The sequence below is a fragment of the Carassius gibelio genome, chromosome A9, assembly GCF_023724105.1.
Source record: "Carassius gibelio isolate Cgi1373 ecotype wild population from Czech Republic chromosome A9, carGib1.2-hapl.c, whole genome shotgun sequence".
Taxonomy (NCBI): domain Eukaryota; kingdom Metazoa; phylum Chordata; class Actinopteri; order Cypriniformes; family Cyprinidae; genus Carassius; species Carassius gibelio.
The window spans coordinates 3610618-3625732 of NC_068379.1; the positions used below are offsets into that span (position 1 = coordinate 3610618).

General features: G+C 39.2%; 1 protein-coding gene across 1 annotated transcript in view; it reads left to right on the forward strand.

Annotated features, from left to right (window-relative positions):
- The window catches only part of LOC128020353 (unconventional myosin-XVI-like), a 124548-nt gene extending 109603 nt beyond the window's left edge, over positions 1–14945 (forward strand). Inside the window, exons 27-31 of the mRNA XM_052607183.1 lie at positions 3971–4176; positions 11448–11550; positions 12355–12451; positions 12533–12779; positions 14501–14945. Of these exons, the coding sequence (XP_052463143.1) occupies positions 3971–4176; positions 11448–11550; positions 12355–12451; positions 12533–12779; positions 14501–14945 (1098 nt within the window). The remainder of the gene's footprint in view (positions 1–3970; positions 4177–11447; positions 11551–12354; positions 12452–12532; positions 12780–14500) is intronic.
- The last annotated feature ends 170 nt before the right edge of the window (positions 14946–15115 follow it).

The window sequence follows — 15115 nt, forward strand, 5'->3', positions numbered from 1 at the left end:
AGGCTCACAGAACCAAAAAGCTGCCTGACAGCTAAACATTATAGACCTTCCAGGATGACGTCTTAAATGCCCATGTATTTGAGGTTTGAACATTAGGCTTTAGGTGTAGCGTCACGTTCTTGCGCACATGCAGACGTGCTCTTGCTTTCATCTTGACCTCATTCTCATGCGAGTGGAATGCAGATACACGTATGTACACTATGTGCTTATTTTTACACGTTCTACACTGCATGACCTGATTTCATACCCCGTGTTCTGCACAACGAGATGTGCAGGGGTTCATAAGAAGAGCCAACAGTATTCCACTTTTGTCCTCTCTGTTCAGGGCTGATTATATCACAAAAGCGCATTCAATGCACAGCGCTCACTCAAACACACATTATTTATCTACGCCTTAATAGCTCCCAGACAAGAGCGGTAGAAGAGATGTGAAATCCCTCAGCAATAATAAATAACATCTAGTCTGTGTTTTTCATTAGCGTTTGCCCTCACGGAAAAATGGAACAGCCATAATTGACAGCTTTTTTCATTTATTCCTTTGAATGGCTGATTGTATGTGTTACAGCCTGTGGCGCCGACTTTCCTCATCTCTTTTCTGTCGGCTGGCATCAGTAAAAATGTCACATGACGATGGCAGGATCATTGCCGTCCGTGCTGACTCAGCACAGGCTCCTTGGCCTATGACATCATCATTCAGAGGCAGCTCTTTTCTGCTTGTGCCTCGTAAGTAAAGTACGCCCACGTGGAGTCTGCATGTGCAGAGCTCCGCAGAAACCTCGGAAGATTTCCACGCATTTTTCACTGGCATTTTTTGTTTATTAATTTGTTGCTTTTTACACATTTGCTATGGTATTCGCACTCTTCATGTGACGTAAATGTATGCTCTGCATGTGTGCCTTAAATTTATTTTGCACTAATGAGTTTGTCCATAAGGTGGCAACATACTGTTTCAAAGTCGAAAAGGAAACTGAGATAGAACAGCAACAATAAGACTGACTTGAGATGGAATAAAAATAAATAGTTTTTAAGTTATGTCACTCTCTAATAGAAATGCTTAAGATCAAATCTGATTAAAGGTGTACATTTAATTTGAACTTTTTTTTTTTTTTTTTTTTGTGGAAAATCACGATTCACAATTTTATCACAATTCTTTGTCATGTTGGTTTTACTATTTTGCAAGTTGTCTGGGCATTACAGCCAAACTAATTTCCCTATTATAAAGACCGCTTTTCAAGTTAACAAAGAAAAGAATGGCAGATATTTAGGCTAAAGAGGATATTTTTTAATAATGTACTTTACTGTTTATTAATGTACAAACAGTGCTTTATTTTCAGGTACAATAGGTGTATTTAGCAGGAGCATTCAAGAAATTGAATGAACAAATATAAAACACTATATAAACTGATTCCTAAAGCAATTGTATTAAATTTCTTCAGTCTCGAGCAGTGAGTGAGTTTCTCTTTGTTTTGTTGTTTTATTACCGTTAAAGGAGCAGTTCACCCAAAAAAAAAAAAAAAAGATTCTGTCCTCTGTATGTCAATTCTGTCAAAAGCCCTTTCACGCTGAGATAATAGACGGGTAATGTGTCCCGGCAATTGTTCCCGGGTCATCAGATTTTGATTCATTCACACTGCCATTGATTTCTGGGAATCTGTGAGTGTGTTCACACACAACCCGTAAAGGCCCTGTAATGACACGTAACATCAGGATGTGACGTATAATGTACGAGTCAAAAACTCTAGGCACATTAACTTTCACTTAAACTGGCAAACGATCTCTGCTTCATTACAGTTTGCACATATTTTTTTCATTATCAGCAATGATTGATGATCCGTCTTCAAAACTCCTGGAAAAAGAGTCGCACTATGATGTGCGTCATCACTACGAAACACCCTTTATGGCATTGGTTCTGGCTTTTATTCACAAAGAGCTTGTTCCGGGACTGAACCTGGTAATGTTACTAGAGCCCCTTTCACACTGCACGTCGGACCCGTCATATTACCGGAACATTGTCAGGTCGCCTTCCGTGGGAAAGCAACCATGTCCCGGGATCGGGGACCACATCTTGGGGACCTAGTAACATTGCGAGGTTCGACCCGGGACGAGCGCTGTGTGAACAAAAGCCAGATCTAATGTCGAAGTGATGGCGCACGTTATCGTGCGACTCTTTTACTGGCTGTTTTGAAGGAAGATCAACGTTCGCGACGAAAAAATATGTGCAAACTGTAATGAAGCAGAGATCAGTTAGTTCCTCACTTTCCGCGCTGAAGCTGACGCTGAGATCGTTCGCTTGCTTCAGTAAAAGTATTACGTGCCTAAAATTTCCGACTCGTACATTACACGTCACACCCCGATGTCACGTGTCGTTACGGGATCTTTACGGGTTGTGTGTGAAAGCACGCACATATACCGGGTCATCACTGGCAGTGTGAAAGTGCACAGTCTAGCGACCCGGGAACAATTGCCAGAACACTTTACCCCTGTATTTGCCGGAATGGCAGTGTGAAAGGGGCTTTGGTCCCCAACAATCCATCCATCCCAGAATCAATCATGGGACGTGTGTGCGCTCACACAGAAGGTAATCCGGCAATGTTTCAGACATGTTCTGGCAGTGTGAAAGGGGCTATTGTGTTTCATTTTTATACCACCATTTACTCACTCAAAAGTGGTTTTAAACCTGAATTAGTTTCTTTCTTCTTCTGAACATGAATGATATTTTGGGGAACGTGGAAAACCAAACAGTTGCTGCTCCAAAGTGACTTCCATGGTATTTTCTTGCTCCTATCAAATTCATTGTGTACCAACAACTGTTTGCTAACCCACATTCTTCAAAATATCTTCTTTTGTGTTCAGCACAAGAAAGAAATTAATACAGGTTTGGGACAACAAGATAGGGAGTAAATAATGACGGAAATGACATTTTAGGGTGATCTATCCCTTGACAGTAATAAAAGTAGGCTGCATGTTTAATAGGCCTACTGTCCCTTTAAGACCTGCACGCATCTAATAAACAGGCACATATACGTTTTTTCTATCAACTGTTTACTTTAATTTTAGACAGCCAACTTAAGTCTACATGTAAACCTTGTGTGTTTTGACAGTATTAGCGCAAAAGATAACTTAGTTCAATAATCAGGCCCTGTTTGACAGGCTTTAGCGTGCGCTTTGGGTGTATGCGGCGCTCAGAAAAAGCACAGGTCAGACCAGCGTGTAAATGAAACATTTAAAAGCACATGCAGATTATGAGTTAACACTGCTGTGATTGCATTTGCCATTGTACAGTATACGACAGAGGCGCCAGAACTTCAGCTGAAAGATTGAGTGCTGTAGCACGATACTACGATATTATACTACGTCAAAACATAGGCTAATCATTTGCAGATCTCGGAGTACGTATACCATTTGCTGTGAATTGTGATGTTAAATAAAGCTTGCAACATGTCAGTGGAAAACTCACAGCTCATATATTATTCTCTCATGCAGTTACAGATGCAGTGTTTAGATTGAACAACTTCTGCTGCAAGAGATGACAACACATTTTTATCATTTTCTGGGTCATGAAAGAGTCTGCATTTGTGTTGCATTTCCTTATTTCTTTACTGCAAAACACTCACTCGCTTTGGATACTGTACGCTTAAAATTGCTTAAAAAAAAATAAAAAACACTAAGAATGCATTTCAAAATCAAGTTTTCTGATAACTTTCGCACAAAATGTTATTCCGTGGTGCTTTTTATCACTTTGGAGTTTTCTTTAAGTTTTCTCCCTGTTTCTTTGTGCAGATATTGCAATAAAAAATAAAAACCCCACACACAAGTTCTGTCTGGGTGACACATGGTGAGCGGAGGTTGTACCATGACTCACGTTGCTACAGAAATGGAAGCAAACGGGAGTCGTTGAGATACATCTGAATGCAACATTATGCAAACAACAGTCTTACCTGTCTTTTCCTGCTGCTCTCTCTCATTCCAGAACTCTCTGTGTGAGATCACCAGTAAGCTGCAAGCGTGTACACCTCACTTTATTCAGTGTGTCAGGCCCAACAATGCCGGAAAGCCTGATGTTTTTGACAGCTTCCACGTGTCCTCACAGCTCCAGTACGTGGGAGTTCTGGAGATGGTCCGCCTGATCCGTTATGGATACCCAGTCCGCCTGTCTTTCACCAGCTTCCTGTGCAGGTGAGATTCTCAGCCATTCAATTTGTCGCTGTAAGGCACTATCCATGACTAGATAGGGTGCAAATAGGTGTCCCATTACTGTTTTAACTAATAAACCCTGTGTTATTTAAATTAGAACTCTTACATAAATAAACATAAATATTCACTACTGATTAAAAAGTCTGGGGGCGGTAGGATAAATGTCTCTTAAACAGCAAATCAGTATATTTGAATGATTTCTGAAGGATCATATGACACTGAAGCTTTGCTTTCATAGACATTATTCAGATGTAGAGCAGTGGGTCTTACGTTTCCTAGTGTCAGTTTTTAAATCAAGCAGTTCATATCCTAGTACAGGGGTGTCAAACTCAATTACTGGACGACTGGAGCACTGCAGTGTTTAGATTTAACCCTGTTTAAAACAGCTGATTCAACTAATGTAGTCCGTCAGGCTTCTTTGAGATCTATAAGGCCTCAAGCCGTCCAGGAATTGAGTTTGACACCCCTGTCCTAGTGGCGTGACATGTTTCCCAGAAGGACCTATATACTATATGCATTATGTAGAGACTAACTGAGGTGAAGCCATCTGTTAAACTCTGTTTCTCTGTGGACATATATTTATGTTTCTATACACTCAGCACAAGAGGTTTTTCAATCCATTTCTGCCGCCAGGTCAAATGAGGTAAAGCGGGATTCCTGCCGGGCATAAATCGTAAGTGCCTTTTCTCAGACGCTGATATGTGTCTGCCTGACTCAATCTGTCTGCGCTATACGCTCGAGATGGACTTTCAGTTCAGCTGAGGTTAGGCAGAAAGTGTATACCCCATGTGTGTAGGTGCTGAGAGCAACGTCTAGGGTGTGACGCTGGTTTCACACTATGATTGATGGTCATAGGCCTCACTGGGAACCGTTTTTTTTTTTGAGTGGCCGTTTTCCTGATGGGGTGATAATGGGGCAGTTTTGGAGACGATTAAGTGGTCTCGGACGGGTCTCCCCGATCTCTGCTCAACTTCATGTGACTCGAAGAGAGAGAAATGGAATAAAGGATCAACGAGAAATATTGGACATTGTATTGTGGAAGGGGACAGGATGTAATTTCAAGAAATCTTCCCCGTGCTTTTCAGAATGTGAAAGGAGGAGATAAAAGAGTGAGTGGAAATGAAAGAGGAGCAGGCTGTTCCTTCTGTCAGGCAAGGGTTCAGCGTGACTCTGTGTTCATCTTCCTCAGGAACACAGTGCCTCGTCTCCGTGTCATACTGACACCCATAGAATAGGCCGTTCCCGCTCTTTGCACAAACCAGACTTTATTTAGCACTGGAGAAGCCCGTGAAGTTCCCACTCCATCTCTGACACTTTTCCTCTCTTTTCATTCCTCTGTCATAAACGTAACTTTTGTCCGGAGTTCACAGAGAGGTTATTAGTTTTGTTTTGTTGTTTAGTTTTCAAATTTCCTTTAGTTTTCAGTGTAGTATAGCCTTAGTTATTTTCAGAAGTGTGTGTGAACAGGCCCCTTGAGCTTTTCCTCATTGCTGTCCTGAGTGTCTTTCTCACTGTTTTATCATTTTAGTTTTACATTAGTGTCTAATTTTCCAATCTCCTTCCCCGCTGTTTTTCTGCGCAGCATAATTCAGTGTGCTTTGATTAGATCACATGCTGCTCTTTCTCTCTCGCTCTGTAAAGGATAAAAGGATTACGGTAACATTCCAGTGCGATAATGAATCGGGACACTGCTGGTCACATGACACTGTGAGTTTCCACTAGCCGGCCGGCTGTAAACATCATCAATCTTTCAGAAAGAGAGAGCGTAAGACAAAGACAGAGAGATGGACTATGGACACTTTATCCTCACAGAACATTTCGGCTCCTAGACAGCGGCTTGTGTTGACTCTGGATTAAATGACCCAGACATTTGTGACATTTGTGTTTAGATGAGATAAAATAGCTCAGATTCTCCCGTGATAGTGAATATTGTTTTGACTACATGAAATCTCACGATCTATAACATTGCTATTTTTGAGAGCGGTTATTTTAGTGCCGTTGTCCTCTTTACTATTAATAGGCGCTGTGTTACCTGCTCATTTGCATAAAGTCAAACCTTTATCAACTTTGCCGAAGCAAATGGTCTCTGTGTGACAAATGCTTTTCCAATATTTTGGTTATTCTGTGGCATCCATTCTCACATTCCCATGATTTGTTGATGAGTTTTTCTGTGAGCGCACCGGTGACATGGTGCCATGTGAATTGGTTTGTTATTTTTTCGTGTGAGTGTGTGTTAGCATCACAATAAAGCTGCGGCAGGCCAGACAGGGTGAGAGGCTGCAGGCAGACGAAGGCCGGGTGATTGTGATGGAAATTTTGGGCTTTTTGAGCAGGAGGTTGTCTGATACAGAGGTCAATTTTCATGGCCTTTCGTGGGGGGCACGCTGTCAGCATTGCATGTGTTTTGCTTTTTGACATTCAAGCTGTTCGTATCCGTCTTTGTGTGTGCGGCAAGAGCTGTACAAGCTTGTTTATTTGTGCTTTCGTGTGCTCTCATTTGTCTGGATCAAAATATGCGGAATGCATGTCCTAAAACAGAATCTGATTGTTTATCTTTCTTGCTTATTCATGCCCCATCCACATTGTGTTTTGTAAAAATGTGAGCGTTGATTCACCGGCTCAAACACAAGGCTAAATCTGAAAACATCTGTCTTTCAGAGGAACAGACATTGTTGCAATGTTTGGAGAGCATTTTTTTGCGAGAACAAATTATGTAAAAATATACAAAAAAAAAAATAATTTATTTATTTAAATGAAAATAAAAAAATTATAAAAGAAAATGTTTTACACACTGTTTTCTACAAATGTTTGTCAGTGTCACGATCTTTCAGAAATCATTCTCATATGTTGATTTGATGCTCAAGAAACATTTTTGATTATCAAAGAACAACATTCAAAAGAATGTGTGTATGTTTATGTGTGTGTGTGTGTGTGTGGCACTGGCCAGAGCAAACGGTGCACAAATCGCAACAAACTATTTTCCTTTTTCTCGCACCATGTGCCAGTCTTTGTCTGAGTGCACGTGTGTGTTGAGTTTCTGTTGACTTGTGGGTAAATAAAGGAGCAAGGCCTTGGATAAATGCTGCTTTGTTTTAGCTCATGATGTGGAGTCATGTGTACCCTTCATCCAGCACGTCTCTTCCAAAGACGCCTTGACTTCCCGAGGCAGAAAAGAGGCAGCAAGTCACAAAGAACCCATTCACAACCTCCAGCGCCTCCATCAAGCCATTCATAATCATGTGCGAGGGTGAAGGGAAAGTTATTATATTTCTGAATGGATGTTGGTTTTTATATACATGTGACGTGTGATCGAGACGTTCTTGGATGATTTGATTCTTTGTGTACTGTGTTCTCCTTCTCTGTCATCATGCTAGCTTCTTGGTCTTTATGAATGAAGTGTGGTGTGTAGCCTGAGGTGTGCAGTAGTCTCTGGCCCAGCACTAATGCATATGACAGGCTTATTTATCACGGTTTAGCTCAAGCCTCGGGACAAACTACTCATCCATCTTTAAACGCAATGCAGCATCCTCACTGTATCAGACACCACAGCACACACAGACTCGGAAACAAATGCATGGATCCGAGTCAGAGTACAGGGTTTAATTGGATGGGAATCAAAATGAGGAGGCAGTGAAGGGCTGAAGAATTTCTTAAAGGGATAGTTCACCCCAAAATAAACATTCTGTCATCAGTTACTCATCCTCATTTAATTTCCTTTTTGTTCAAACCTGTATGATTTTCTTTATTTTTAGGAGCACAAAGGTTTTTTTTTTTTTTTTTTTTTTTTTTTTTTTTGTGAAGAAAGTTGTTTTTGTCCATGTTTGTCCATTCAGTGGGATCCTAAATTAAACTGAATGACCCAGTGGCTAAAACAATAAATAAACCTTGTCCAAAATGATATTTTATTTTCCAAAGAAATGAATGCACACAGGTTTGTAGTGACACAATTTAGATTTTTATTTTTTATTTATTTTTTAGCATATCAAATATCTAAAATTATTCTTATTCTTATTATTATTGTATTTTGTTTTACAAGAAATAGACTTAGATTAGATGTTTCTGTGGAACATGTATAAGTTATTTATCCCATTAATGTTTTAAAGTTCAAAACGTTTGGGGTCTGTACATTTTGACCAACAGTTTTGCTAAGTTTCTTATTCTCTCCAATGGTGCATTTATTTGATCAAAATACAGTAAAAAATATTATGATGATTATTAATATATTAATACATTTTAAATGTATGCCCTTTATTATTTTTGTTTCAAATGCACAAAAATATATTTATTTCCATTAATACCTGCAATAAACATCATAATGCATACATCAGATATCATATTGCTGTTTGCATGTGCAAAATTTTGTAGCGAATCAGCTCAAAGTGTATCTATCATAAGCATGCATAAAACATACACACTACACAAAAGAAAATATACAAGAACAGTAACAGCATACACAATGCCCTGAAGGATATTTGTGTTCATTCAAAAAAAAAAAAAAAATGTGTATGTGTATCATGTGTCTGTTATTGAGAGACTTGAGTCAAGAGTTGCTTTGCCACATAAACCAAGTGTCATCAGAGAGTGTGCCTTTAGTTGCTATGGAACCAGAGGCCTGTTCTGCATTTTTTAAGGTGATAGTTGCATTTTGGTGGAAGGGTCCATAGACCCTTTTGGTTAGATGAGTGGGCGTTAGTTAAATATAACATAGTCGTGTGTCTAATTGGTCCAAATGCTACATTTCTTCTCAGTCTGAATATCCTCAAAACATAAACCACTAACTGGCTCTGCCTTGCCTTTCATCTGGTTTATTTGTTTTTCACAAACACGCGTTATATATATATATTTATTTATATTCAACTTCATGAGAGGCTTAATGTGTAACAGTTTGGAACAGGAAGTCCTACAACAATACACTGATTTACATAAGGCTCTCTCTGTACCTTCCCCTTCTTTTTCTAGTACGTCCAGCTCTAGTATTTGAGAGGTAGAGCACTTTGATTTATGCGTTAATATGCATGCTCATACACAAGCACAGTCCCTGCTTTTTTCCTGACAGCAGAAATGCCTTCAGTGGTTCTTATCACCATAATGATGCTCAGAATAAGAGATGATGGTCTGTTGTCATCCTCACTGTTTTATTGTGGCTATTTACTGTGAATATTGAGGTAGATCTCCCTCCTCCCATGATCCCAATTTGGAGCTTTACGGCCAAGCAGTTAACCTTGTTGAGTTCATATGACTCAATCCCCAAAGGCCCAACAAACAGTGAAGACATCGATAATTTTCATATTCATATACAAGAGGTCTTTGGTTTCCCCTGGCTCCCTTCATGGTTGATGACTCCTTTGGGAAGCCGTAGGTCTTGGTCATAGAAGAAGGGTTAGGGGAAGTTCAGAAGCACCAGGCTTCTGTAAATCACTTCGGAAGTTAATTTGGCTTAAGACTAAAGCAAGTGTTTGCCTGAGCTCATGGAGAAGCCCCCATTACACTACATCCCTACAATCCCACCCTCCCATCTGTTCACCACGTGCCACATGACCAGGGAATTATACAAATCATTTATTAATTTATTGAAAGTTGGGACGTCAATTTTCGCCCTCCCACTAAGATTGTTTGCATCACAAATCATGGGCATGACACATTAATGGCCCATTATGCAGCTGTCTGCAAAACAAAATATTCTCCACATGTTAAATAGTGTTAATAGGAAGGCAAAATTAAATACCAAATTTGTGAAATATTTGAAATACATATAATGCAGATTGTTTTGCGAAAACATGAGAATGAGGCAACTAAAGATTTCTGTTGAAATGTCAGTAAAAGTGTACAGATGTATTCCATTCACATATGATAAATAGCGTATCTATTAAAAATAGGTGTTAAAATATCACATTTTCACTATTCACTATTAGCATGGGTAAAATACTTCACAATAACAGTATATCTAAAGAAATTTTGGGGGTGACAACCGGTGTTATGATACAGTCACATTCACAAAATGTAGGAAAAATTTGGTAGGCAAAAAAATGTAAAATAAATAAATTAAATGGTATTGTGTAGTGTAGTGATTTCACCTGCAAAAGTAAATGTGATCACATCTTTAAGGTTCAGTTCTGCCAACTACTATGTTGGAGTGTCAACCATATAGTAATGCCACTGGATTACTTTTGCTATTTTTGTTTTTGTAGAAGTAACATATCAGTATTTATTTTTTTAAAACTAACTGTTATCATTAATACTTTAGTGAGACATAGTGAGTAATAGCACTCTCTCTTCGCAAATGTGTAATCTATATAAGAGTTAAAACTTTAATATCATCATACTAATGCATCACCCTTGCAATTGGACACAATTTTACAAACATTATTTAAAGTAACTTGAATAGAGTCTGTGCTCCTGTGGCTTAGTGGTAGAGCATTGTGTTAGCAGTGGAAAAGGTTGTGGGTTCAATTCCCAGGGAACAAACATACTGGTAAAGAGAATAAAAAAAAAAAAAAAAAAATATATATATATATATATATATATATATATATATATATATATATATATAGTCTGAATTAAGTATAGTATAGACCTCGATTTTTATGAACAAAACGATCAGTAAATGTACATTCATGTTCTGAACCTAAAACTGAAAAGCAACTGATTAAATTCAAGATAGAAAATAAATTGTTTTACGAAGATATTTGCATGCATCACGTATGCTTGAGTTCTTCCTTTGTGAATTCCTTTAGTATAGTTGATTATTAAACACCGTTCCCTTGTGCCAGATGTTCATAATGCATAATCCAAATGCGCAAACACACACACACACATGTTTGAGGGGTGTGTCGACAGCTTACCCTCTTCTGCCACAGATGCTTGATCCTTCTCCTCCAGAACAATGCTGCAAAGCTGTCCAAGTTTGACCTTTCTCTGTGATTGGTTGCCTTGCCAACAGCCTCCGCAGCAGATGCTGAGAAGTCATCCGGACTCAGAAACTCTTTGACCCTTGAGTTGCAAAAAGCAATGGAGCTGATAGAGCATTGTCTTTTGTAGTTTAACATCAGTCTTAGATGGTTATTGCATTTGAAAATCGAAGCCCCGCTAAGCAAGGCCAACAGGAAGTGGTGGTCCTAATGGTTCCTGCAGACAACATTCCCGTTCAGGCATTAGTGATCATCATGCTTTAATGCAGCAGTAAGGGGTTCATAGAGTTCCTCTGCAGTTGAATATGTGGATGACAGTGAATGTTATGTGGGTTTGTGGTGCAGATACAGAGAGCTGGTGGACACCATCCTCACCGACAGGAAGAAAGCATCCACAGAGGAGAAGTGCCGCCACATTCTGCAGCATTGTAAACTTCAGGGCTGGCAGGTGAGTTACCAAATACATCTACAGAGCTCTAGGAAAATGTTCATGAAGGGACCGAGAGGTGTTGTTCCAAAAATATTGAGCACGGATTACAGAGACAGGATTTTAAGGCATCATAGGTTCCTGATGTGAAGATACTTGATCTTAATATTAAACTTCTATTCCATTTACACTAATACGTATAGATTGTTTAGTTTAATTAAATTTCTTTCACATTTTTCTGCAAAATGAAATATTTTAAGTAAATGTCACAAATGGAATTAAGTAAAATGCACAACTTAATCAATTAACAAATTGAATAAATACAGTGCTGCAGCACTGACATTAGCAGTTTTGTTCATTGAATGAACCGACTAACACCATTAACCATCTAAACCATCCTGCAACCTAACCACAAAAACTTCAGAAACACTTTTAAATGAACAGACAAAATAACTGAGCATTAAACAAAAGCAGGTTGTTCCTTTCAAAAATGCATAAAATTGCACTAAATTTCAACATTTTCTCTCCCAGTTCAGTTCAGTTCAGTTTAAAGCATGCTGAAAAAATCTGTCCATGTGGTTTCAGTTAATGCAACTATTTACAATAATGGGTTAAGTACATTTGAATTCGACATATTTAAGTGGGTTGTTCAAAATGAAATTAAATGTATACAGTAATTGTGTTGCTTTAGCTGATTTCAAGTAAATTGAACATGCAGCAAAAATCTTAATTTCCCCATGAATATAGGAAGTAGGCAGCTAAATAGATTTGGAACAGAGCTTATGTGATTACCTATCTCTCTTCCTCTCTCATTCTTTTGCTCAGATAGGGAACAGTAAGGTTTTCTTGAGATACTGGCAAGCTGATCACCTTAATGACCGCTGCCATCAACTGCACAGGAAGATTATTATCTGTCAGAAAGGTAAAGTGAACACATCAGAGACTGTATGTGGTCTGTCACCGAGCTAATATTTTGACTTAATCGTGTGTATGTGTGATTCAGTGGTGCGTGGTTGGTTGGCCAGACAGTGTGCACGTCACAGGCTCACATCTTGGCAGCAGGAGCAGTGTACCGTCCAGCGGTTTCTGCAGGGAGCTGAGGACTTGGGTATGCGTGCTTATGACAGCCTGGTCATCCAAAATGCAGCCGATATTGCACGAGAGAATGACCGCCTCCGGGGTCACATCAGTGCTCCACCACTGGGTGAACGACCAGAACCTGTAGGCAAAGAAGAAGACTCACCCAAAAGGTGAAACTTATAGAGGAGAATGTGTAATAAGGTTGAGTGTGCTCCTGTCTCTATTCTTTAATTAGTTTTTAAAATAGAAAACATATCAAGGAAATAATCATATTCATATTGGTGTCCATTAAATGATCCCTAACAAAAAAATTATAATATTTTTTCAGCTGCAATTCAATCTGATGCGGACTCTCAGATATGAATGTGCTACTGTGAGAGTCCCTCTTGAAGGATTATATTGGCATATCTGATTATATTAGACACTCCAAAATTTGCATTTTCCACTTGGGTTTGAGGAACCTATAAAAATTCATGAGAGGTTTTATCAGTTCTTCATGTTCTGTCTTTGCAAACTGATCAGTCTAAAGTACTTGCAATTTATTAGATGATGTTAGTGGGAATTCAGCAAAAAAGAAGCCTAATCTCAGGTTAGTTGTAGACACTATTAACATTGGCACATACAGTACGTACTACCATCTCCATCTGCAAATGAAAATTGTGCAAACTGCAAGGTCAGAACTGCCTATTCAATTGATATTCAGTACCCAAAACTCCAAGGATAAATAAAAAGAAAAATAAATGAAATAATAATAATCTAGCAAAATTCTCAGGATTTACAGACATAACAGAAATTAGCCATGAACAATTGTCTGACACTATGCAACAGCTGCCAAGGAAGTGTTGATCGTTATCATTACAAGTGGTGTTGGAGGGGTGGTTTATTTTTATTACTATTTTTTTATATAACGAGACTGCAATGGAAATCTATTTGCACAAGCAGAAACAAACAGGTGTATTTGAGTGCCCAATTGCCACAAGAGGTGCAGGTGATTGATAGATGGGGCTTTCATAGCTAATCTAGAAGTCAATCAGTGAGTCAAGAGGAGGTCCATACCGCTAATCAGAGAGAGCTGAAATCGCCTTAAGGTTTTAAGTCACTGGAACCCATCACCACCCCCTTGTTCCTCGAATACCATCCACCCCAACACTTCATCCCATTTGGGTGAGAACAGCAGATGGTAGGCCCAGATTATAGGGTCAATATCAAACAAGAGTGTGCATTTCACAATGTAGTCTTATAGGAATCAACTTAGACTTAAACAATCTGCAATGCAAATAAGCTTTCATGCTTTAGTTCTGTAAATCAGAGTTCAGAATCCTAATGCAATGCTAATTTGTCGTAATCATTTACTGGTATCGTGGATAATTTCTTTTGAGTATTTAATACTAATGAATGCTTAAAACCAAGTGCAGGTTTGCTGTTTGTGTATATCTGTGTATATTAGTTTCTTTTATCACATTTTATTGTGCCTCCTGACCACTTTGAGTTACCACATTTTGTGAATTGGTTAAATCTGCTAATCATGTAATTATTATGATACCAGTTCTTAATTGTAATTTGTTTTATTTATTGTTATTGTTAAGGGAACATGAATTCCAGTTAGTGTAGTTTAATGAAATCTTAGTCCAGATATGAATGGACAGCTTGACATTGGTGTATTGATTTCAGGAAGGTTGAGGTTGAGGTTGATCCTCGCACACTTGGCAGCTGCTTAGCACCTTAACTACCCATCATACATTGAGACAGGACATATGCAGTAAGATTGAAAGAATGAACATATGAATGAATAATGACTTGCTAGATTGGCGAGGGGGGGGAGATACAAGGGTACATGATGAATGACAGGAATGGCACTAGAATACTTATGATTGTTCATCCTTTTGTTTAGGGCTGTTGAAAAAAGTGGAAGGGTTAACGATGTGTCAGGCCGTGGGGGGAACAGACCACTCCGGCATTTCCGCTCCAGCTCTGTGCCTCTCCCCCTGGTTATGGACAGCTTGGTACACTCCAGCATCGGGACATCAATCAAAGCAGCCCTTCAGCCTGCGCCATACTCCACTGAGGAGGGGAATGGAGGGATCCTCTCCTCCCCACGAAAACAACCTCCTCCCAAACCCAAACGAGACCCCAATACACGTCTGAGTGCATCGTACGAGGCAGTGTGTGCAGGGCTGAGTATTGCACTCAAAGACAGCCCTGCTGAGGGTCAAGGCTCTCCATCTGGAAGCCCACCAAAAACCCAACTCTCTCCTTCTGATCGTACGTATCAATATGAGCTCAAACATCCACTTCATGTCCAAAAGTATGTGGACACCCTCTTCTATTATGCATGACATATTGACTCGCACAAAGCCCAAACCTGAATGCCCCTGAACACCTTTGAATTGGACAATGACTGAGAGCCAGATCCCATCATCTAATATCAAAGTATAGCATCACTCATACTGTTGTGTCAGAATTGGAGCAATCCCTCTATCTCTATTCAAACATCTAGAGGAAAACC